At 39.4% G+C, this 25,198-nt stretch overlaps 1 protein-coding gene across 5 annotated transcripts; it reads right to left on the bottom strand.

The window, feature by feature from the left end:
- chd1 (chromodomain helicase DNA binding protein 1) lies at positions 1-23,711 on the bottom strand. 5 transcript variants are annotated; one of them, XM_066711274.1, is made up of 36 exons: positions 23,530-23,711; positions 21,547-21,733; positions 18,341-18,551; positions 17,931-18,050; positions 17,318-17,388; positions 16,273-16,446; positions 15,776-16,035; positions 15,217-15,442; positions 14,149-14,249; positions 13,154-13,332; positions 12,676-12,800; positions 12,330-12,546; positions 11,999-12,088; positions 11,510-11,700; positions 10,623-10,811; positions 10,162-10,324; positions 9,621-9,773; positions 9,426-9,497; positions 9,126-9,275; positions 8,827-8,975; positions 8,479-8,575; positions 8,291-8,386; positions 7,529-7,705; positions 7,129-7,289; positions 6,804-6,979; positions 6,522-6,660; positions 5,695-5,845; positions 5,246-5,368; positions 4,965-5,108; positions 4,320-4,589; positions 4,072-4,206; positions 3,355-3,533; positions 2,621-2,720; positions 2,325-2,376; positions 1,775-1,991; positions 1-1,440 (listed from the first exon to the last, which is right to left on the bottom strand). In XM_066711274.1, the coding sequence occupies exons 2-36, from the start codon at positions 21,597-21,599 to the stop codon at positions 1,080-1,082; spliced, it is 5,472 nt and encodes a 1,823-aa protein (XP_066567371.1). In that variant the 5' UTR covers positions 21,600-21,733; positions 23,530-23,711; the 3' UTR covers positions 1-1,079. The 5 variants fall into 5 exon arrangements, with proteins under 5 accessions (XP_066567371.1, XP_066567375.1, XP_066567372.1 ...); XM_066711278.1 differs by having other exon boundaries at positions 16,273-16,407; XM_066711275.1 differs by lacking the exon at positions 23,530-23,711 and adding an exon at positions 23,342-23,523.
- Between the last annotated feature and the right edge of the window lie 1,487 nt (positions 23,712-25,198).

Genomic DNA, 25,198 nt, shown 5'->3' with positions numbered 1-25,198 from the left:
ACCAGTTCAGCTAGTTTATTCCGAGATCTACCTGGGACGCCCCTGTGTCACTGACCATTTCCTCCGTGTTGAATCACAAGCTGGAATTTAAAATGTCCAAAATCTACATCTTCACAAAAAAAGTGACAATATAAAATAAAAAACAACTGTAAATAAAGTAAAAAAAGTAAAAGTAAATAAACACAGATCTAACAGAAGAAAGGGATCACTAGAAGAATACATATAATGGAATACATTTTCCTTTCCCCAGTGTTACATTCTGAACAGTGATTCATTGAGACTAGCATCAATTAAGAAAATGATAAATGTATATGACTGACAAGAAGGCCTGAGTTGGTGGGGAAAGGGAAACAGTCAAAAACAAAAACCGTAGGGGATAACAAAAAATAAAAATAAAAAGCCTGAGAGGAAAAAGCCCATTCAATTAAGTTTTTTTTTTTTATACAATAATTTACAGTAGTACATTTATTTAAAAAAAGGCATTTTAAATTGATCACAAAAATAACAATCCAGGTTATTTTACAGTGGAAGGTACAGAAATTAAATATTCAAGCATGATGCAAAAAAATAAACCTAACAAAACAAAAATAAAAAAAACAGCAAGGTGGTCACTATTTACGCTGTAAACAAGTTACTTTGGAAGGTGAGCCGAAGTCCTTCAGGTTATTTAGAAAACCCTTTATTCCTTACATAGGCAAGATTAACGCTCAGAAACAGATATATTATGTTCTTTATTGTTAAACAGTTTTTAAATAAACCAAGGACCACAAAAAAAGTGAAAATCAATACCATGATCCAGTCTTTTGGGGATGGGCAGCGTTCAGGTCTGCTAGAAGTAAACGACGTCTATCTTTTAAAAAAAATGCCACACCTTTAGCGGCATAGTGCAGCATTAACCTTAAATATAAAAATATTTGTTTTACTTTTAATGGGATATTACACCTTGCAACCTGGAAAGACACCAAACCTCCCATTTAAATTACACTGTCCATACAGCTTTCACAAGTCACATAAGGCATTTATTGTGTTCAACTGTTTCTATGGCTAATAGAAGTCCAGATATGACATCTCAGCTTGTGTTATGTCTTGCGACTACACCAGATTTGCTCTGGAGTACTTTTGTGGTCAGACGAGTACTCAAATGGAGACCTGTGTCCAAGAGGAGACCTCGAGTCGTATGGAGACCTCTGGTCCCGAGGAGATCTTGGAACACTCCCCGAAGCTCTGTGGTCCATCTGCCAGTCCGAGTGGTACCTATATTCACGAGAGGATTTGTGGTGCCCATATTCAGAGCTGGACCTGTGGTCTGAATGGGATCTGTGGTCTGAATGGGAGCGGTGCTCAGAGTGAGATCTTTCTTTAATGCCGCCTTCTAACCTGTGATCTCGATCCGCTCTCCTGTGATCATCCACTTTTCTGTGCTTGCTGTCGCTGTAGTATCTGTGAGGAATACAGAAAGATACAGCAAAGTTGTATTTTTATTTGTTTTAAATAAAGACAACTGATACAAATGTGTGGACTGACCATGGCAGCATAACCTCAGGGTTAGCCGGTATGGAATAAGGCACTGGCACATAGCATCCATGAGCACTGAATATTTTAATGTTATTTTCCTGTGCACCATCCGCGAACATTTCTCCTCGCAAAAAGGTGAAAATAGAAAGGTTCACAAGAACGTGTCATGCATAAATATTTCCATATACAGCAGACCTGAGCTCATGGGAGATGCAGCACTGAAACACCGCACAGCTCATCTGTAAGCAGAAGCGCTCACCTGTTTTCTTGCCTGTAGTGATCCCTGTCCCGGTGGTCCTTGCCATTGCTGAATGCAGGATAGGGTCTCTTCCTCGAAGAATCACTCTTCCTGTACGAGTCTCCCGGATGGCGGTCCTTATGGTGCTCGTGGTAATGTGCGGAGTGATGCCTCTCTGAAGTATAGCTGTCCCGGCTACTGTCATCATGGTGAGAATTATCCTTCACCCTTTCTACATCTGAAGACCAGGGGAGGGGCATGAGAGGAGAGAAAAAGGATATTGATACAATGCTTTAAGACAATCTCTGAAAGACCCTCTTCATTTATGAACTTAAACATTACCTTCACAGGCAAAGTTGGAGAGCAGACAGTCACACAGAATAAGGCTTAAGTTTGATACTAAATACTATACAACTCATAACCAAGTTATGAAAAGCTCATTTTTATCAGTAAGTAAAGGTGTTAATACCATAAATCTGGTTCTTAAAATACAGATTTTCTTAAAAGGTATAATTACTGAAACTTGGAAATGAAGATTTAAAAAAGATATATACACACTCAAATCACATACCTGAATGCTTTAAGCCATGTGCATTTACAGTGCTAATGTTCTGGTCAGTTGCCTAAAATAAAAAATACAAAATACAAAATGAGGCAAATCGAAGCAGCACTTTTCTACCATTCATACAACAGAAGAGGTAACGATTGCAAGCATCAAATGATACATACTTTAAAGCTTTCCTGAAACTTAGTGGAACAACTATTCTGAGAAGAGGGAAACTGAACTTGCCAATACTATTGAGTAGTAATACATTATGGCATACCACATTCATTATTATGAATATTAATAGCAGCAGATGCACATACCTGAGCACTCTCCTGTCTTTTCTTAATGGCATGCTTATACAGTTTATGTAGTTTTCTGGCATCAAATTCTGTAAATTTTGAAACAAATATCCACAGATTTCTGGAAGAGAAAAGAAGGAAATATTGGCCTAAATGCATATTTTATACATATTGCAAGTAGGACTGACCATGATAAAACAGATCAGTTTAAATATTTGTATCCAGCATCAAAGTAACGGTTTGTACGGTCAGATCAAACATTAGTGCTGTCTAGGAAATTGCATCGGTCAACAGTGCTTGGAGTTTTTAAACCACCACCAGAGGGCACTCTAGGAGAATACAGACAGCAGAACACACTCTCTCCCAGACAATTTAAACGTTGCACTCTTCAATCCTGTCGTCTCCTGCTATCATTGCAGTACAAGGTCATACTTTTAAATAGTCTTTATGCCTGCAGCCTGACTGCTTGATGAAACTAAATATAAGCGAGTCTGTGGACAAAGCATCCTGATTTTATTGGTCTGACGTACTTCCTGATATGCCATAATAGCTTTGATACGATTCTTGCAATGCTTCGTAAAGTATAAGGTAAATGGATGACATTAACCCTTCATAGTCAAATATCTAATATATCAATTTCCAAAAGCAGTAAACCTAGTGGGAGGAAACGTGTCAAAGTCCAACAAGAAAGTGGTGCCAAATGTTGAGAGGCAAGAGAGGCAAGGGCCTTAAATGAACCACGCCGGGCTGCTTACTTCCTCCACTGTTTAATCTGCTCCGGGTTAGTGTACTCCTTCAGACACTCAGTGATGTGGTCTCCGATCTTGATGAGGCACTGGCGCGTGTGCTCCAGCTGCTCCCGCTCTGACAGGCCTTTCTCCGGCCGATCCAGCTGTTTCAGAGCAGCCTTCACTGGCCGCATCCTTTCTTTACACTAGGAAGGAAAAAGCAATACAAACTCAGTCTTCCTTTCCACCTCCAAAGGCTTTGTAGTGTTCTTTACCGGTCACACATTTTATGGTCAGGTTTGATTTAGATGGGATCCCTTTAACTTCATTTAATACTGTAAACCTGGATTACTCACTGTTCTTGAAAAGTTCTTACAGAGCTGAAATGGACCACACTGCACAGAACCCAGGCTATGATTTGTGTATTGGTTCTGCTCTGCTTCTCAATCACATTGGGCCAGTTAACAATGACATACATACACACATTTTTGGCATTACTAAAAGCTTGAGCAATGTACAAGTAATAAAGTCTAGGCCTACTTGCCAACACAAAAGGGTTTCTATATTTCTACTTCTCCCAAAGTTTTAGAAAAAAAGACAATTCCTTTGAAACAGACTTGGCAAATAAAAAGGATTGTTTTTCATCTTTCAGCTATATCCATAAGAAAACACAGCTGCAGTCATGAATTAAGATTCAAAAGATGGGATAATCCGTTCCAGTCAAGCCTTCATCTTTGAACTCACCACACTGAAGGTCTTCTGATCCAACTCCTCCGACTCGTCAGAGATGGGCACCGGATCGGCACTGGCAGTAATGTGGATGGGTGTTTCAGCAGGCTTCTTCACCTTCTCCTTATTCTCAACTTTGACTTCAGGTACCTAAAGACAATCTTTCATCAGATCTTTGCGCAACATTATTAGTAACAAGATCTCAAAAGAGTTAAAGTATGCAAATCCATTCTATAAAGAATTCAGACCCAGGTAATACACACCTTTTCTTCTTTGATGTCTTCCTTTCTGTGGACAGGCTCCAAGGGTTTCAGTTCTTTCTTCTCCTTCAATTCCTTTTTCTCTCTCGGATCTCGAATTTCCTCTTTCTTCTCCTTTTTAATCTCTTTCTTGATTTCCTTTTCTTTTATTTCTTTCTTTTCTTCTGGTTCAGTTTTAATGACCACCTCTGGCTCGGGTTCATCTTCACTTTCCTTGGTTGGTCTTTCAACTTTCACCCTTCTACTGGCAGGCTTTACTGGGGGAACCTCCTCCTACAAGAGAAAATAAACACGTTATTTTATGTAATCAAACTAATGGACTTAAGTGTTAAGTGCACTAGGCCTCTAACATTACCTTGATATATTATTCTCTAGCTACTTTCATTACCTATACATTGCACTTTTGTGTAGTACATTTAAAGCTGAAACATTAATACAGAAGTGTTAAAGTACCTCAAAGCACCAAATTATACATATACAACTTTAGACATCTACAATGAGGAAAGAAAAAAAAAAAAAAAAAAAAAACTTGTAGTTCCCCAAAATAGTTGTCACATTCACATATCCTCAGACAATTAAATGTGGTTTCACAAAATGATCCAGCTCTGAAATTCAGAAGCTTCAAAACCTCAATTAGTAGTATTTTACCTTTTCCTCCTCCTCTTCATCCTCTTCCTCTGCACTTTTTTCTGATGGAGGAGAGGAGGAGTCACTTTTCACTACCTCTTCAACCTTCACTGGCTTCACAACTTTGTTTTTCTTGCTTCTTGGCTTCCTTTTCCGAGAATTGGCCTGTAGCAAGAAGCGATTTTATGTAGTTGAAAGCACAATGATGAAATACCTTTTCTTTGTCTTGGTGTCAAATGTGTCATAAGATGCACCTGTTTTAATAATAATGAACTGATAACACTGTACAAGTGGTTTCTTACCGTCCCCGCTAGTCTCTGGGCCTCCTTCTTGGCCAAATCCTTGCTCAGTAATTTAATGAGGTAGTCAGCTCTTGTTTGTAACTGTTTAGCCTGTGGTTTCTTATCAGGATCATCTGGTAAAAGCTGTAAGTACAGAATCGTGAAGGGGAAAATAAAACTGGAATAGTTAGCTTATTTATAGATTGAAAAAGCAGAACATACAGAAAATCTTGCTCTCCAGAAGTTGATGCTGTTGGTGCCACATTCTAACACTAATAAAGAATTTGTGATCTGCACATCACTGTCAAACAGCCATTTAACCATAGTTGCAAGATTGTGGGCCAAAGAATTCAAGCTTTTCTGCAAGCATGTTGCATTGCCTTACATGTTAAACAATATACTCTTCCACAGCAACACATGGAAATTAGAGAGCAGAGAAAAGAGTTGCAAAAGAATAATAAATTGCCTACCTTGTGTGTTAAATTGAGATCCGGGTCCATTTTGATCATTTCCCAGCTGCCATAGCCATACTCGTATATTCCTATGAGCAAGTTGGAGTCATCATCTTTACCCCAGTCGACATCAAAATGAGCTGCTTTTGAATGACAGGGGATGGAATATCTGTAGAGAAGCAGAATGGATTCTCGGTGAGCTTCAGGAACTGAACAGAAGTCTACTTGGATAATCTGTGGACTCCCAGGTCTACAGCTGCAAAGTAATGGCTTAACGGTATACTGTACTGCAGGGAAATAAAATAAAATAAAATAAAGCTGGGCATCATTCATGGTTTTGGTAGCTAGTACTGAAAAGCTTGGGTGTCCGTCAACAATTAATAAGCTTTGAAAACTGCTTCATTACTGGACGAGGTCTTTCCATCATGCCAATTCACACTCTCTCAATCAGTGTCACAAATTGTTAGTGAGACTTTTTGGGTGAATAGATTAATGGTCAATTGATCACAAAGAACACTGTAGGAAATTAATCAAGTAAGACAAAATTAATGGGGAAAAAGAAAACAGCCCAATCATACATTTTAATGTCATGATCTAAATATCGATTTCTATCACTATTCTAACTCATAAGCGGTTTTTATAAAAAAAATTCAATATAAAATCCTGTTCCTATATCTGCAGTATATACATAGGCCTCAAACCAGTTTATAAATCTGTGTCAAAACAGACCATATAAACATATGCATGGGTTTCTTTTCAGACATGATCAGTAATATGACATGAACATAAACTATACTAATTTAACCCTCTTACAGTGGGAAATATGAATAATAATCCTAACGCACCTTTTCCTGTCTTCGGCATCAGCAGGAATGGACTTGTGCAGCGGCTCGAGTTCCTCCTCGTGAGATATGACCAACTTGGCATTAACCTGAACCCCTGAGATGCGGAAGGTGGGTCCCTTCACTTTACCCCGTCTGCCTCCTGCTCAACGAAAAACATTCAGGTTAGTTTTAAGCACACAGATTTTCACTGTGTGTGTGTGCGTGTGTGTGTGAACGGTTGCGCACACTTTGGACCACGCCCAGTGGTGCAGAATTAACAAGTTCTCAGCCAGCGAGAGTTACCTCCAGTCTTCTCTGGGCCTGAGGAGCTCTCTCTCAAGGCCTTTATGCAGCCGTTGTGCACGGTCTCTGCCAGTCTTTTGAGGTCATATTCAGATTTATCCACCAGTTCTGCATCCCGGGCAATTGCATCAAGCCTTTCAAGTGGTCCACCGAACTTCTTATAGCTCTTGATGAACCTAGATCAGAAATAAATTAATACACTTACAGTACAGCAGAACTCGATCGCAATAAAAACGGAAGAAATAGGATGGAAAAAACTAACCTCAAGAGTTCAACCATTAATGAACATTTTCAGAGGAAATTACAACAGCTGGTTTAATCTTACCTCCGTATTTCGGCATCACTGAAACCCTTGATGTTTTCCCGTGGAATGGTTCGAGGCCGTCCTCGTTTTTTAGGACGCTTCCGATCTGAGACGGAGTCGCTGTCTGACCCAGAGTACCTTCTGTTCCTGCTGCGCCGGCCCTCGTTCCCATTAAAGCTTATCTGTGCCAAAACAAAAGCCATTTGTTCCATTACCAAACAAATTAAGCTAAATGGTCTTTCTATTTTTGAAGATTTAGTGATATAATGACTAAGTTGTCCATTTTAGTGCATATTTGACATAAACAATAACGATTATGATAGAAAAAGATTTATGGTTTTGACTAGCCGTATCCACTGCCAACAGATTTTAAATAACAGGATTCCTTGTTCAAGCTACTTTAGGAAATGAAATGCCTCACCTGTTTGGCACAATTTCTCATTCTAGGCAGCAGGTAAATTTCTTCCAACTCCTTCTGCCGTTCCTCTTCCTCCATCCTCCTGCGCTGCTCCTCGGGAATAATGTCATCCCAGTTCCTGCGATTGCGGTCAGCGTCGAGGTCCATCTCCTCGTCTTCCATCGTGGAGAAGTTTGCCACCTGCAAGATTCATCAAGAGTCAGCCAAAGAAACAAAAAAAAAGTCTTTGTGCTCCGTTGAAGACACTTAACATTTAAAACCAGTCACAAAGGGTCGGTCTCCTGTGCTGTGTCAAACATGAGAGGTGTTTAAAAACAAACTTTTACACAAATTATACTGACTATTTCATATACTATATACTGACTGGCTTTCTTTGAACCAGAAAAACATGTTGTGCATTAAGACCTTGGATTGAAATGCTGCTTCACGTTTTTGAAAACCTTATGTGAATTAATCCGTATTGACAAGACAAAAAAAAAAAATCTAAATTTGTGCTAACCTCAGATTCACAAATTTATGACAGCAGGGATCTGTACTGTGTAACAGATGGTTTAATCAGGTTCTTTAAATTAAACCAAAAATAGTTTTTACTACTTAGGAAAGTCACTTCTATGAAAACAAGTAAAGAGAATGCAACAAGGTTTCTATGCAAACCTAAAGTGAACTGACAGAGCGATAAACTGACATTGTTACGATGCCCTCCCTGTTTGGCCTTTTGCTTAAAGACAAATGAAGCATACACAACAGCATGCCAATGGTCAGCACCTTGAACTGAGAGAGCAGCTCCTCCCCTACAGTGGCTGGGCCCGGATCATTCTCCCGAGTCTCCGCTCGCTTCAGGATCTCGTCGATGTCCATCTCCTGCACACAGACAAGCACAAGTAAGGGGACTGTCTCCAAACACATTACACAACTGTTTGGAAACAAATGAGAAGAACATGAATGTGACTAACCTGGGGCTCCAGCTCCTCTCCTTCCTGCTCTTTGAAAAGCTCCTCAGCTCCAAACTTCAGGATTGCAGAGAGCTCTTCCTTATTGAAAGGAGTAGAACTAAAAGAATATGTACATTTTTAAATCACACACATTTACAAATGCAAGAACATAAATCATAAGTCAGCTGCATGATCTTCAGAGAAAAAAAGCAGAGCAAACTGTGCTGAAGGTTGACACAAATGGTTTCTTATTTCAATATATACATAAAAAAAAATACTTAGAAGAAAAGTACTAGTCCATGTCTGATGCGTAATAAAAAAAAAAATCCTGGTAGTTTCAGATGTGTAAACGATGGAGGCAGCAGGTACCTTGAAGGAGCAGATCCTGTGTGGAGGACAGTTTTTCCTGTGGTGTCCATTCTCTGGATGACCAGATGATCCAGAACCATCTTCTTCTTCGCCCTTTCGATAATTTCCTCTTCCACCGAACCCTTTGTCACTAGCCGGTAGATGTTTACCTAAAAACAAGAACAAAAATATGAGGTCACAATCACTTTTAAGTCACTTTTCACAAGTTTGAACTAGATATGCAAATGTTATGTATAACAATGCTCAATTGTTGCAGCATTTGTGTATCTTATATTTACACATAAAAATAGAAATGTCACCTGTTTCTTTTGCCCAATCCTGTGAGCTCTGGCCTGGGCCTGCAAGTCGTTTTGAGGATTCCAGTCTGAATCAAAAATCACCACCGTGTCCGCAGAGGCCAGGTTTATTCCCAGACCACCGGCTCTTGTCGACAGTAGGAAGCAGAAGTCCTAATTGGATGACAGAGCAGATTGCTACTGTGCAATTCATACACCAGAGACTAAGAGAAATGTCAAGGGAGAACTGCTAGACCATCCAAAACATTGTGAAATACAGGAGTGTTAAACACGCTTAAGAAACCGCTCTGGAATAGCACTTACATCTGAGCCTTCTGCATTGAAATGATCCAGTGCTTGCTTTCTCATTTCTCCTTTAATAGATCCATCCAGCCTCTGAAGAGAAAAATAAGAAGTTCTGTGAGCAGGCTAGCACTCAAGAGGATATATTTCAAGCAACTTGCCCATTTAAAAACAGACATTTCTTTCTTGGCAAATAGAAGACTCTTGGGATCTTACCTGAAACAGGAACTGGCGGCTCTTCAAGTATTCGGCCAGAATGTCCAGCATTCGCACCATCTGAGAGAAGATCAGCACCCGGTGCCCGCGTTCTTTCAAGCGTAAGAGGAGCTTGTCCAGGAGGATCAGCTTACCACTACTACGAATCAGATGCTACATGATAGAAAGGAGAGAGTTTTGAAATTACCAGCAAATCTTTGAGATACTAAATGACATGTGGCAAAAAAACATGATAAACTGAGATTGGTTACCACTGTGGCTTAACATTGTCACACAATCGAAGTCTGAATGAAGGAATGACCAGTAAAAGTTGATTGGGAATGCGAGTATCATTGGCAATATCAAACATAAAAGGTCTTTTGAAAATGTGCATAATGTGTAAACACTTTAATATGGCTTTTCAGTAGACAAAAAAAGGGATCTAATTTCCCCTTAATGTTTGGTCTATTTCCTATCATGACTGATTATAGAGGAGTACAAAAATAATATTATAAAGGACAATACATTATTTTGAGCTGATGAAAAAGCTCTGATCTCTTACCTGTAAGGCCTCTTGTCTGTTATAGAACTCATTATCCTCTGGTGGCTTAATGAGGTAGCAATGATTACAACACTTTTTCAACTCCATCATGATATTGAGAAACCCTGAGGTACTGCCCTTTGTGCCTTTGCTGAGGGCCTTGTAATTCCTGGTTAATATCCACCTGTTTAAGGGAGTACATTTGGACATTTAAAACGCAGTTCAATGTGATTTTATTTAATGACAAGTAATTCAAACTGATAATGTAGCAGATTCGACATGACGACAAGAACCAACCTTATGATACGAGTTTGTAGTTTCACTAGATATGTGCTACAAAACAATTAAATATTTGACTACAGGAACAAACTACGACTATCTTAAAACCACATCTATATGCTTCCTACAAAATTCAAAGCACTTTATCCACAAAAACGGCTGATGTTTCACCATTTTAAATACATAAATGATGCAACTCTTACTTGTAGTACTGCTTTTGGATGGCACTCATTTCCACCCGCAGGATCTGCTCCACTTTCGCCGGAAGAGACTTTTCTACGTCCTTCTTCACGCGGCGCAGGAGAAAGGGCTCCAGCTCCTTGTGGAGACTTGTGTATCCGGAGTCTCTGCCCTTCCCATGGTCCTCCTCAAACACCTCCCAAGAATTAAACCTATAACAGAGGCACAGACAGAAAACATACGATTGTCACATTATTGATAAGGAGTTCACAGTGTGATTCAGTAGAACATCTTTCATTTGACTGAAATAAAATAAAAGGCCCCCTTGTCCAAAAAGTTGTATATTAACCCAAACCTCCCATTACCGATATTCACTGGGATCGGTATGAGTTTCAATATCAGTTACTATGCATGAATTAATATTTTCAGTATCAAACTTAAATCAGAAAGAATGAAATGCAAATTCTAATTCAGGCAACTGTCAAACAGGTAGTTTTAATAACTGAATTTTTAAAATGGGCACTTTACATTTGTTTCTTAAATTCTCCTACATCAAATGTCAAATACGTTAACGATGAACAAACTGCTACAGATCTTTCACAGATGCCAATTACAAAGACACTTGGACTAATAATGCTTTTCAAAAGGGGTCTAATATGAATGCTTTGCAAAGTGAAACAAACCATGAAAGATGCCAGCTACATAGAGAGTCTGAAAATATAAAAGCAGCACTGGTGTGCAAGAAAAATCTGAATCTAACGACAAATTCTCTCTTGAATGGAGGGACACTTTTGCCAAGGATTGATCTATTCCAGGTTTGCATAACGTGATCAATCATTCCAGTCACTACAACGCAAGTGGGCTCCTCTGAAAACAATAAGCTTCGCAGGGCTGCCTTGGTTTCACCTACTTTTCTGGCATGATGAAGTGCAGCAGTGACCACAGCTCCTTCAGGGAATTCTGCAGGGGGGTGCCAGTGATGAGAAGCCGGTGGTTGGACTTGAACTCAATCAGGGTTTTGTAAAGTAGCGAATCGTCATTCTTCAAGCGATGAGCTTCATCAACTCCAATGAAGGCCCAGTTCACATTGCCCAGGAATGACTGGGATAAAATAAAAGCATACACCTTCTAGCATAAGCATAAACATGCAAGTACAAAACTATCAAACAGCTGGAAAGAGGCTGTGCAGTATATTTAGTACAAATAACAATGAGAGCTGTGCTGGAATGAAGAGAGACATTGGTATAGTGAGGATGAAGCTTTACAGGAGGACCCCGAGAAGTTAATTACTTGACAAAACAAATGCTTAACCTTTTTAAAATTTATATTGAAAGTTTGGACTGTTCATTTCATGAAATTGGAAGCCACAGATTCAAGCATTGACCAATCAAAAACATACCTTATCTTTGAGCAAAATTTCATATGTTGTCAGCAAGATGTTAAACTTCAGTCGTTTATTTTGAGGATGCATCCACTCATGTGTTCTGATCTATAGGAAAATATGAACAATGCAATTTACATCTGAATAAACAAAAGTAATCATGAATAAAATCACTTTTTAAATCATGTAGAGAGCACCAGACTCAATTGTAATAGAAGAATTTATCATACTTAAACCAGAGTACTTGTAGGACTGTGAGAAAATGTAACGCATGCTTTAAAAGTAAGATGTCTTGGTTTGTACATTTGCTACCCCCAAAAAAAAAGAAAAAAAAACCTCAAGGACGTACCATACTTCTGCTGCTGATGTCGCCCAAGTAAACCACAATGTTCATCTGAGGAGCCCACAACTGAATCTCTCTTTGCCACGAAGTCAGAGTCGAAAGAGGCACCACCAACAAGAATGGGCCGTAGAGTTGATGTTCATTAAACATATAGTTGAGAAAAGAGATCGTTTGGATGGTTTTTCCCAGACCCATTTCATCAGCAAGGATGCAGCTGTTTCCCCTGGGAAGAAAGTTAGATTTAGTAAACAATCAATAGAACAGGACAATAACAGCAATATAAAATACGAGAATTTGAATATCAAAATCAGTCAAAATGAACACTCAGTTTTAGAAACTGTCTCCAGCTTACTTGCACCAGGAATGTGCCATCCAGTTCAAGCTGTCCAGCTGGTAATCTCTGAGCTCTAACCCATCCCCGCCGATGTAGGTGGGCTGCTTCTTCATAGGGACGAATCTGGGCCTCTGCTTTAACACCTGTCGAGGAAATCAGAAAGGTATACATCGAACAAAGCCTTAATACGCTTGGAAGTATAGTAAATGTGAGTGCTCTGAAGTGGTTGAAATGAATGGCAGTGTAAACCCAGGGTTCAAATCAAGCTGACAGTGTAAATATAACTGAATGGAAAGCATCCAAAGGTGAAGCTCTGAGAACATGTAAACAGTAGTGTAGCATTTTGAAGCCGGTGCCTCAAGCTGGGTTATATTTTGACGGTGGAATGCAAACCGTTCCATCACCTGGATAAGATGACCCAAGTCCAGTTTAGAATCACAGTAAGCTCTCTCTACACATATAAAGACCCTTATATTTCAATTGTTAGCCACATTACCTTACAGTCTCTGGAGGGAATGTTCTTGGATTGGTTTCGGCTCATATAGTCATCTATGCACTTTTGAAATTTCCTGGAGAGTAGGGCCCCGTCCTCCCAGCTGCACTCAGAGTATGAAAGACCTTGCCACTTGCACAAGTAGTCTGGATAACCGGCCGCTGATTTCTGATTAGAGTGAGCTGCCAAAAGGAACACATTGCATTTACAACACACACAGACGTATATAAAGTTATCAGAGTTCAACATAGTTTATCATAAATTAATTTTAAATTACAGATTTAAATGTTCTCCAGAATTTGGTTCTGCCTATTTGGCCCGAGATGTGCAAATAAACCATTTGACTTACAAATAGAGAAATGCAATCATTGTACAAATGAGGATGACTGAATAATTCTGACCACCAGTGAAACTAAACCAGATACGCAGTTTGTGAGGGATGACTGTATTTGCCAACCATGGAATTATGTCTACACGGTTGTGCTGACATATATGTGTATACATGGACACAGGAACATAGGCATTCACGCCATCTTGTGTATTCTTCTGCGCTTCCAACTTGGCAGCATCTCCCCCTACCAGTATCGTCTCTCGCTTTGTCTTGTGTACTGGTCATAGTGTATGCTGTCTCATTGCTCTGTTTAAACATGGCACAATAGAGATTTTGCAGTAATATTTTAGTTTAAACCATTGTCCCTTTTCATGTTACATTTGCCGATATGTTAAAGTATTTGCATTTTTATGTAATTTGAATGTGTGTTTAGTCAAAGAAAGTGCAACTTTAGGCTTTGATAAGTAACTGCGGCCATGAAGAACCTACACCCTACTTCCCATAAACTTAATTATTCACAAATCACGGTTTGCAACCACAGGTTTTCAAGAACATAACCCCTGCAGTTTGTGAGAGCTTACTACCCATTAAAACGCTATCTTCCTTACTGGCTGGTGGGGGGAGTGGGTGAAAATCAAAATAAATAAATAGGATAAGTGGTACTCACCGATTATTCTTTCCACTATTTGATATTGTGAATGCAGATCATCCATTAGCTCCTGTTGACAATTGTAATATTCCACATCTTCAGGAGATGAGGCTTTTATCCTGAAACATAAGTATTAAATAAATGAATAGGGAAGGAAAACAGAGTGACACATTTAAGCAGATCAAATAACTACTTTAAAAAATAAATACCATCTATGTTCAGCTATACTCTTACAAACAAGACTACATCTTGTGTGAAATCATAACACTGACACAAATCACAAATCCTGAAACTTAATGCCAACTTTTTGTTTGAGAGGGGACTCTTCCTTACGGTCCCATCTATTACCCTCAGCTATTGTGCTTTTAAATTTGTTTTATTCCAGGTCTAAGTGTCTATTTCTTAAACAACTTAATTCATAACACCATCTAACTAAATACATACACGTATATATGAATGTGCGCATATATATATATACACACACACAGATTATATATATTATATAAACACACATACATATATACCTTCATATATACAGTGCCTTGCAAAACTAATCAGATCCTCTCAGTTTTCACATTTTGCTGCTTTAAAGCTTGCAGTCATGACACTGATGTAGGAATTAATGTTATACACAACCTACAGGACACATTCAAAGCAACGACAACAAAAAAGTAAATGGAGAATTCATATGTAATCATGACTTTTCCATATCATAAGTATTCAAAACCTTTGGTGTGGCAAAACACAATTAATTCAGGTGAAAATAATGATCTTAACAAGTCACAATGAGTTGAATGGCCTTTGTGCAGTAAGTGATTCTCATGATTTCTGAATAAAGAAAAAAAAAAACAAAAAAAAAAACACCTTACTTCGGAGCTACACAAAAGCTACAGCGGAGTGGCTAAAGAACAAAAAAAAACTGAATGTCCTTGAGTGGCTCAGACTTGAATCCTATTGAGAATCTGTGGAAAGACTTGTAAACTGCTGTACATATGCGATCCCCAAGCACACAGACATGTATATCATGACAATATTGATAATTTCTGTGAAGTGGTAGAAAAGGGGTTATGTATGCAAGTTTCATACCATCGCCTCTTCTCCTGTTCCTTTTTCTTGAAGTTGTCCAGTTTTTTCATGCCTTTCACATTCTGCTGCTTGAGGGTTTCCTCTGTCTCCCAGGTGTTGTGAATGTGAGACCATCCTTTCCACTTTATTAAATACTGCTGGTCCCCAACCTCCTTGTTTGGGTTGAAGTTCGCATTGGGATCCCCATCTGCTTCCACTGCATATACAGTTGTAGTCGCACCAGTAGCTTTAAAGCAAGCAAAGGATTTTGTGAGTATGTAATTAGCATTCATATTGCATGTATTAATAGTGCACCTAATTAAAACTAATTTGGTATTTACTTAATTCAATAACCAAACAATATGGAGCCACCTAGATAAGACTGGGTACATGCACTTATTTGTATTATTTACTGTCACAGTCCTAATTGATTTGATAGACCATGACCAATTGTTTGCTTTTTCTTTATCAGACATGCTGGTTTAATACACTGTGTTAAGCAAATAAAACTATTACATGCCATGCTGGTTTGAACAGTAACAAACAGAAACAAGAATGTAGGCGGATTGTTTGAATTTACCTCCCCTCCTCCCTATTCGCATTTCCATCACTCTCTCCAGCGTTTCAAATTCATCTTCTTCAGGCTGTGGGACATCTTCCCCACAAACTTCAACTAGATCATCTGAATCGGTCTTCATTTCATCATCTTCCTTATAGCTCACATTCACAGTAGCTTGCCGTCGAGGCCCCTTCTTGTCATAATCGTCGTCATCTTCTGAGGAAGAGCCTGCTGGCTTCTTTTTCGGAGCTTTGCCCTTTTTACCATTCCTTGCAATAGTTCTAGAACATTCACAAGATAAATACTGGGGTTAAACAAGTTGCCTGCTATCAATCACACACGGGTTTAAATGTCAAATAAGAAGAGAGGGGAGAGAGAGAGAGAGAGAGAGAGAGAGATAGAGAGAGAGAGAGAGAAGAACGTAAAAAGTTAACTTGTAACAGCAGGAGTCAGAAAACTAGTGAAAGCAGTGGTCTGAAAACCAGGTTTTTCAAGCCACTGAACTGTAGTGCTCGTACCTGTTGGGAGGCTTCCTGCTCTTGACTTTGTGATTGGGCTCGTAGTCGGACACGCTTTCTTCACTGTTTTCCCTTCCTTCTGAGGAGTCAGATCCAGAATCTGAACCGGAACCCGATCCAGACCCAGAGCCTGACCTGGAACCAGACACAGAGCCAGACATTTGCCAGTCTGCACTAAAAACAAAATCAACGTTTTAAACGTTTTTAAAAATCACATGCAAAAAAACACTGTCTGCTGTGACAAAAAAAATAAAAAAATCCTCTTTAAACTTATTTACCAGTTTTATCATTCACAGTTAACTATATTTAAAGAAAAAAGTTCTATTAATTTTAATACAGGGAAGAGCAAAGACTTAAACAATACCAGTTATAATGAAGATGGAACATTCAGTACTGCACCAACTGAAAAGCACTTCATCATGACCCGACACTGTAACACCCTCAAATTGGTGCTAAGCAAACAGTAAACCTGATATGAATATGTATGAGCATCTACTAGGGCACAAATGCATCATAATTAGGTACAAACTTACCTTACTGTAAACCGTTACTGTGCGTTTTGCAAAGGTGCATTTATATGATTTTGCTTTCTATTAACAGCTGAGCGTTTAATGGGTCTCCAAAGAATAAAGAATGACTGCTAGGACATTTGAATGAACCTTTTACCATTTCAGATTTGCAAAGTTATATAATTTGTAAAGTGATATAATTACAAACTGTAGAATGTTATTTCTTATTAAAAAAAAACTTGATAGATGCAACTTGAAAGCACTTCAGAATATTGCAGTTAATCCTTAATAGCTATAGTAATGACAATTTGAAATACAGCTGCATTGTTTAGATTTTACCCTCTTCCTAGTTTGGAAGGAGACATTTAGAGTAATTCTGTCCTGTTTGTCAAAGACAGTCAAAAACATTGTCCATATCTATATCTATCTATATATCTGTATATCTATATATAAGCATCCGATGCATCAGTATGTCCAGTTTGTGACTGATTTTTTCTTTCCAAAAAGCCATTTGGTGCCTCAAAGATTCAACTTACTCTTTACGCTTTTTTTTCCTCTTGGTCTGACTTGAAGAGTCGTCATCCGAATCATCAGTGCTAGATGAATCCTGTCACAGGAAGGAAACAGAAAGGGAAAAAAAAAAAAAAAAAACTATTAAAGATATTAATTTAAACATTTAACTGACCAATGTGTAAGGTAATACAAACTTCATTTAAGAAAACAAGACCTTTAAAACAAATTACATTAATCCCAAGATATATTTTCAACAATGCACTCCATTATCAGTACAGTCCTTGCAAAGAACATCTTCTGAGGGAATATAAATGTATCTGAATAAGTTTTTCTCTTGAACGTCAAGGTGGTCTTGCCAGGGCTCAAGCACAATTCCTCCTGCACATGCTCAGATAACACAAATTACCAAGTTCTAGATAACTTCAGTGGAAAATAAAGGAGATGCTTCTCATGAATATTGAGATACATACTGACACTATCTCACAAGGAGTAATTAGGGTGCTGGAAATATAATGATGTCCTGTAGTGCATACACAGTCAGTCATGTATGACAATATTGTTTTCTGAAGTTTCTTAAATACATATTTTAAACATTCAACAAATATATACACACCATACATTATGGTTTCGTTTTACCTCATCGGAGCCACTGTTTGACGAGCTCTGCTGCTCCTGTTGTTGCTGCTGCTGAAGCTGCTGTTTCCTGAGCATGGCTGATTGCTGCACAGCCAAAATACTTGGATTGGACTTCCAGAACTTGGTGAGTTAATGGAAGTGGAAGAGAGCAAAGACAAATTAGCACCCTTTTCCATGGCAGACTAACACTTTTCATATTCTATATGAATACTGCTACTTATACATGCAAGTTTTACAGGGTGTCATATTAAACAAGTATATACCCAAATCACAGGGCCCTAACTACATGATATCTGAACATGCAACAGTGAATCATTGCCTGATGACCACATGCATGATGAGACATACAACCAAACTGGAATATGCATTATATTGTTTCACATTACATAAACCCGTGGACTATGCCTCACCTCTGCTCCATCGATTTTTGCAGTTTTGTTTTCCTGCTGGTTCTTCTGCTTGGATTCCTCTGACTCCGACTCCGATTGGCTTCCAGAATCCGAGCCGCTGCCTGAGTCACTGCTCCCCGATTGGCTGCTGCTGCCGTTGCTGCTGCTACCAGAGCTGGAGCCGGATCCGGATCCAGAGCCCGAGCCTGACCCAGACTCCTCATCAGAATTGCTAAAAAGAAATTGAGAGCATTTACTGCACCACTGCAAACAAGACTAAGAAGCCTTTGGGACGACAGCTTGCTGGAACAGCTTAAAAAAAAAAAAAAAAAAAAAAACCACACTAAAAAGATGTGTAGGGGATCTAACTATGTTTTACAGTACAAGTCATGTAAAAGGGGATCAAACTGCAATCTATGTCAAAGTGGAGAGGCAAATTTACTTTAGACCCAAAGTATGAGAGGGCAAGATGTGTGTGGACTGCATAGGTCAAATGTTAGGGAGATATATACACAGGGTCCCTTTGCTGCCTTGTACTCATTGAGCATACAGCTAGTGTGAAAGATGACAAGCTGGTTAGAGTCTATTCACAAATATGAACACTGTGCTTCTTCACCAAAAATTCAATCCTGTGCTGAAAATGCTTACATGTATTAAGAGACCTAGGCCACCACTAACTTGCAATGAATGTCTTCCATAAAATAATCATAATAAAAGCACAGTATAGCCATGTTTTTGTACTTAAAAAGTCCTGCGAGAAACACTGCTGAATTAGTAGTTATTAACTACTGATACATTATAAAATAATGTGTCAAAACAAGATAATTGATGAAGGTAAAATCTAAATAAACCTCAGCTACGTTCTAAGAAATACCGTCAAGTGTATTTGGCCTCTATGCTGTTAGAGGTTTGTCACACTGCTCACCACAGTGTTAAGTGTATAACTTTGGTAGCCTATTATAGCTTCATCAGATCCAAGGCCCATATAGTAGGGTGCATTATAATCTAACAGATGGCCAGGATTAATAATACAGCCTTATCAAAGTATGTAACCTGTGGTGTCAATCAGAAACCAAATGCCTTTAAGCATTTAAAGATTTGGAAACACTCCTCATTATTTCTCCATTTGTGATTTATTTTGTAAGAATTAATGTAGGTTTTGATTATGTTATTGCTGTCTGCCCCTGGGAGTACGAACAGAGAAAAAAAACAGGTTAAATGAAATGTAGTGGTATTCCAAGCACCTTCCCTTCCACATTTTTGTTCTATGCAAAACCAGTCCAGTGAAGCTGAGAGAGGCATGTTTTTCAAACTTTCAGCAACAAAGTACTGTGCATAATACCTCTCTGCTCAGCCTGCAAAATTAATATTACAGCATCCTTCAGTTATGATATTACAAAATTTGGCTACCGTCATATCACTTTGCACATGTACAAAAATGTAACTCATGGATTCTCAGAACAAGGAAACTTTGTATACTGTGCCCTATTAATAAATTCAGACAGACAGTAACACAGTTCTTACTTTCTATGGGAGATAAAAGTGGGCTATACAGATCACGTAACTGTAAATTAGGTAATACCAGTAGATCTTTCAGTCTCTGTACACAAGCAAAAGCTTTGCAAAGTCTAGCACCAGTGATCATGCCTCAAGTGCCAATTGTTAGCTCTAAGTCACATTAAACAATACAGAACAAAGACATGAGGCTACTATTATTATGCAGTTTCAACAATTTATGTGGACTGAAGCTGACTTCACAAACTTCACAAAAGGCTTCAAACTAAAATAACTTTAATAAATTTCACCACCTAACAAACAACCGAGCTATTAAACTGTAGAACAGCAACTAAGACACCAAAGTTAAAACTCTTCTAAACTCTTCTTTAGCAAGAAGCGGCTCCTATGAAAACATCATTATGGGTCTTAGATCGGGTAACTGCACTTCTGGATATCTTTATTTGGATAGATAATTACATAAGAACATTGCATAACAATTCGAGAAATTACATCTGTTACAAGTAACTTTTAAACAACAAATGTACTACAACATGTTTTGTGTACTGGGTAGCAGATAAGTACATTAACAAAGGCTTTTCTAACATTAAGGAATCAAGTTTGTTTGGCACATTTTGTCTGAAAAATCAATCTATAGAACAAGAAATCATCAAAATAAATTACATAAAGTGTCACATACATGATACTAACATAGATATACATGTATAATGACCAATATACAGAATTTGAATACTTTCATTTTAAGGTACCTTTAAAAAAGTATTTGTGGAATTCTTACAGTACTAGTAGGTGGTGACAGGATTTCTTGGTATGAACTAAAGTGCAGAGGTTACAAAAAATCTAGTTTCACTAAACTTTTAAAAGTGAAACTTTTTCCATTAATAAAATGGCCATGTGTGAAACCTAAACAAAACCCTTTTGCCTGCACTGCATCAATGGACTGAACTTCGATCAGAGTTGGAATGCACGTTACATATTAAAATGGAAGAAGAAATGTAAAAACAAGTAAAATACGCCACTGTTAAACAACCTAGACCTGTACTTTATGATGCCCTTCTGTAATCTGTTGTATTGAAATGGTCACATGTCATGATTAATTTATCCAATTAACTCATTCATCACTTGGGCTAAAATTAAATTGATAAATATCCCTGAAACATACTTTTGCCTTAAAGGATGCTTGTTTAGCTATAAAGTGTGTGTGTGCAGGGTGTTCATTCACTAAGCCTGTTTCCTCTCTATGATTTAGACCAATATACAAAAGTAGCAGCTACAATGAATAAGGCATATTAACTTATTTTCAATACAATTCTTAATTTTAAGTTGGATGTAAATTCTCTGCCTCCATAGTATGAAAACTTGCGATTGTGTTAATGTAAAATGAAAAAACTGTGTACATACACAAACAGATTGGAAAAAGGTATTGGTTTTGCCAATAAATACATCAAGGGTGAGGATACAGTTAAGACAACATACCAATAATATCTACATATGTAAATGGAAAAATCACTCAGTGTCACATACCACAAACTTATGAGCACATAGGTCAGTAACAAAGTTGTTCTTCATTCTTTAGTGTGCGTTAGTGTGGATTTTCAAAAGGCAAAGAAGTGTTTGAGTCAGGACATCTAACTGAGGTGTAAAGACCTTGGTTTCTATGGGTCAGCACTGTCTCACTTGTCAAAAGGGTGCAATATAAAAAGTAATTTTACCTTGATTCGCCACTACTGTTGCTCACACTTTCCTCGTCGCTGCGTCCATCCATTTCCAAGTCTAAAACAACTTTGATTTAATTTTGTCTTCGTCCGAAGCAGGAGAATGAAATTTTGTGAATAGTCCCAACTGCTTTAGACAGGCTGCTGCTTCTTCATTCAAAAATCTTCAGTGGTTTCAGATGCCCTATAAACAGTTGTATACATTTTAATTAGTTATTCATCTGTGTTATGGGGGATTTCTCTGCTGTGTATTTAATTAAACAGAACCTGTGAGTCTCTGATTGTGGAGCACACCCATTCACAAAGTTTAGGATGAGTGACTGGGAGGCCTTTGGGAATTTGACTTTGGACTCAACACCTCTCTCAGATCTCAGACCAGCACTGTGTCTACCTTGCCTATGTATAGATAATGTGTATAAACGTTCAATTATTGTTTTATATCACCACCCCTTTGGGATTTTATATCAAATAAGAGATTATTGCAATCCCTTAATTCAAAACCTGGAGGTAGCTAAAAGTAGAAGTGATTTCATTATATATATATATATATATATATATATATATATATATATAGGGCTTTACTAAAATCTTACGGTTAGCACTTGGTATTTAATATAAGATTAATCTTCTTAACACCTTAAAGTTCAACGAGAATCTTGTAACTTGCATCACTTTGCAAAACAGACCCTGATTGTTTTATGTATAAACAATGTTGTTAAAGATGTCGTTTTACTGTCGCCTGCCTTGTAGCTTTCATCGTTGTTTCTAGTGACATTTCCAGACAACATCAACAACAACAAGAACATTTCCCATTTCTTTGTCCACACAGTTTCATTATTTCCTTCAAATCCAGCATGGCTCCCTGACCCGGGATTCGCACGCAACCCGCTCTCCCCGGTCCACTACAGCAAGGGATTGCTTTTGCATCAACACTTTTGCTGTGTTTATTGACCACAAATAAACACCGGATAACTTGACCCTCGAAAACCACACATGTACGAAACGTCAACGAAGCCGACTATCTCGTCCATCTCAAAGTAAAACATTCAGGATATGCATCTAGACCATACACGACCAGAAGTAAGCGAAATGTGTGAGCGATTGAGGCCCGAGCTAACCTCCATCTCGATCTTAAATAATATAATACAGCCTTTTTAGACCGCAAAGGCCCCGATGCGAGGCCTGCAGCGTGCTGGAGTTGCAGGCGGACTCTCCTGAACAAAGATCCCCACTGGAGCGCCTCTGCCCGCCGCCTCCCGGCAGCCCGCTGCTCCCCTCCGCTCCGGGGAGAGCAGGAGCTGCGCAGCAAAGCCAAGAAAAAGCCCGACCACGCTGTCGGCTTGGTGGGAAAACCAATCGATCTGCCCTCGGTACAAATAATAGTATTCGCCCGGTATTATTAATAGTAGTAGGAGGAATAATAAACTTACTTTTGCGAGATGAATCGAAATAAAAAGTTTGGTCAATTCCCCACATTTTTATCAAATTTTTAAAATATAACCGTTTCCTCAGGTTTCCACGGATAAAACAAAAACATCCACATAAGATCTCCAAACGGCGCGTATTTTCGCTGTCTATTTATGCAGCATAATCCGTTTTATGGCCGTTTCAGCCGAGGCTTTGATCCCTTCCTATCCCTCATACATGTACACTTCTCTACGGAGATCGATTCTCTCTGCCCTGTCTTGTAGTCGTGTTGAGTAATCATCCCCCTCCGTGATGGTCGTGTTACCCTGTTACACACCGGCTGTTACTGCCCTAACCCCGTCTGCGTCCCGCTTCGCTTCTGTACCTCCAGAGCCGCCTGCCTGCCTCTCTCTCCGTCCGACTTCTTGGGGTCCTTTTTTGTGTAACAATTTTATTTTCTTTGCCAGGTCCAGTGATGAGCTGTTGGGAGCAGTTTCGTCTCGGTGGGAAATCAGGCTTTTGCAAAGCCAAACTAGATTAGTTTTTTTTTCTCCCCCCCCCTGCTCCGACTACCTTGCTTTCGCAGTCTTTCGTGCCGGATTGGAAACGCGGTGTTGTTTAAAGAGAGATTGCTGGGTGCAGGCAGCTCAGTTGCGGGTCCTCTCTCTGCCGGCCTCCGCCATGACGCCGTCGAGCTCACACACTGTGCCGAGACCGAGCGTGGAAACCCCGGGCAGTGACGTCACGCCGGGGCTGCTCGCTCACACTAACAGACGGCCGGGCTGGGGGGAGAAAGGAGAGGCCGCATGGAGGACGGGGAGGTGTGTGTGTGGGGGGGGTTGCTGGAAATGTCACTGCCCTGGAAACAATTGCCAGAGAAGATAGTAGTACAACACCATTGGCTGCTGCCGCGGGAAGGCTGGTGGTTTCAATTCAAGCAGGTCGAGTACCCTTGTGGAGGAATGCGAGTCGACATGTTTGCCTTCCCGCACTGAGCTGTGACAGATCCACCGCCGTCCGTGATCTCGGCGCTCAACGCTGCTCGTTTAAACTCGATGGTTTCTGTTCGTGAAAGGAGAAACTACAGTCTCTGATCTGCCTCCCAGTGTTAAGGGGTAGTTAACGAATTGACCTTGCATTATCATTCAAGGAAATGGGTTTCTGATTGATTGTGGAAAGTCGGTTATCGTACGTGAGCATAACGTTTTCCCTTCCAAATCAATTATATAAGAGAGATCTGTAATAAAAAAAGTACATTTATTTTGCAACATTATTGTCTATAATGAGGACATAAAAACTAAATGAATGCCTACACAATTGTTGGCAAGGTCATAGTGATATCTTTTGTGTTGACTTGCATCTGTACAAAATAGTTATTTTTCGTTACTCTAGAGATGCAATGGCTGAGTTGTTTGCCCCTTTAAAGAAATCCACTCTTAAAATGTGCATTAAAGTATAATTAATGTAAAATGTGTATTTACACCGATCAGCCATAACATTATGAGCACTGACAGGTGAAGTGAATAACACTGATAATCTTGTTATCATGGCATCTGTCAGTGAGTGGGATATATTAGGCAGCAAGTGAACATTTTGTCCTCAAAGTTGATGTGTTAGAAGCAGGAAAAATGGGCAGCGTAAGGATCTGAGCGACTTTGACAAGGGCCAAATTGTGATGGCTAGACGACTGGGTCAGAGCATCTCCAAAACTGCAGCTCTTGTGGGGTGTTCCCGGTCTGCAGTGGTCAGTACCTATCAAAAGTGGTCCAAGGAAAGAAAAGCGGTGAACCGGCGACAGGGTCATGGGCGGCCAAGGCTCATTGATGCACGTGGGGAGCGAAGGCGGGCCCGTGTGGTCCGATCCAACAGACGAGCTACTGTAGCTCAAATTGCTGAAAAAGTTCATGCTGGTTCTGATAGAAAGGTATCATCGCAGACAGTGCATCGCAGTTTGTTGCGTATGGGGCTGCGTAGCCGCAGACCAGTCAGGGTGCCCATGCTGACCCCTGTCCACTGCCGAAAGCACCTACAATGGGCACGTGAGCATCAGAACTGGACCACGGAGCAATGGAAGAAGGTGGCCTGGTCTGATGAATCACGAGTTCAAGGTGTTGACTTGGCCTCCAAATTCCCCAGATCTCAATCCAATCGAGCATCTGTGGGATGTGCTGGACAAACAAGTCCGATCCATGGAGGCCCCACCTCACAACTTACAGGACTTAAAGGATCTGCTGCTAACGTC

This window comes from Amia ocellicauda, chromosome 8 (assembly GCF_036373705.1).
Source record: "Amia ocellicauda isolate fAmiCal2 chromosome 8, fAmiCal2.hap1, whole genome shotgun sequence".
Taxonomy (NCBI): domain Eukaryota; kingdom Metazoa; phylum Chordata; class Actinopteri; order Amiiformes; family Amiidae; genus Amia; species Amia ocellicauda.
The sequence above is the reverse complement of the archived record's forward strand: the minus strand, read 5'-3'. Positions and strand labels throughout refer to the sequence as shown.

Bases quoted from the DNA above. Each gene is read 5' to 3' on its own strand.
- chd1 (XM_066711274.1), bottom strand. From the start codon at position 21,599: ATGGATGGACGCAGCGACGAGGAAAGTGTGAGCAACAGTAGTGGCGAA. The intron at 7,706-8,290 runs GTGCTGACCATT...TGAATCTTGCAG, and splicing joins AGCTGCTCTCTCAGTTCAAG to GTGGCAAACTTCTCCACGAT. The intron at 3,534-4,071 runs GTGAGTTCAAAG...TTTCCTTCCTAG, and splicing joins ATCAGAAGACCTTCAGTGTG to TGTAAAGAAAGGATGCGGCC.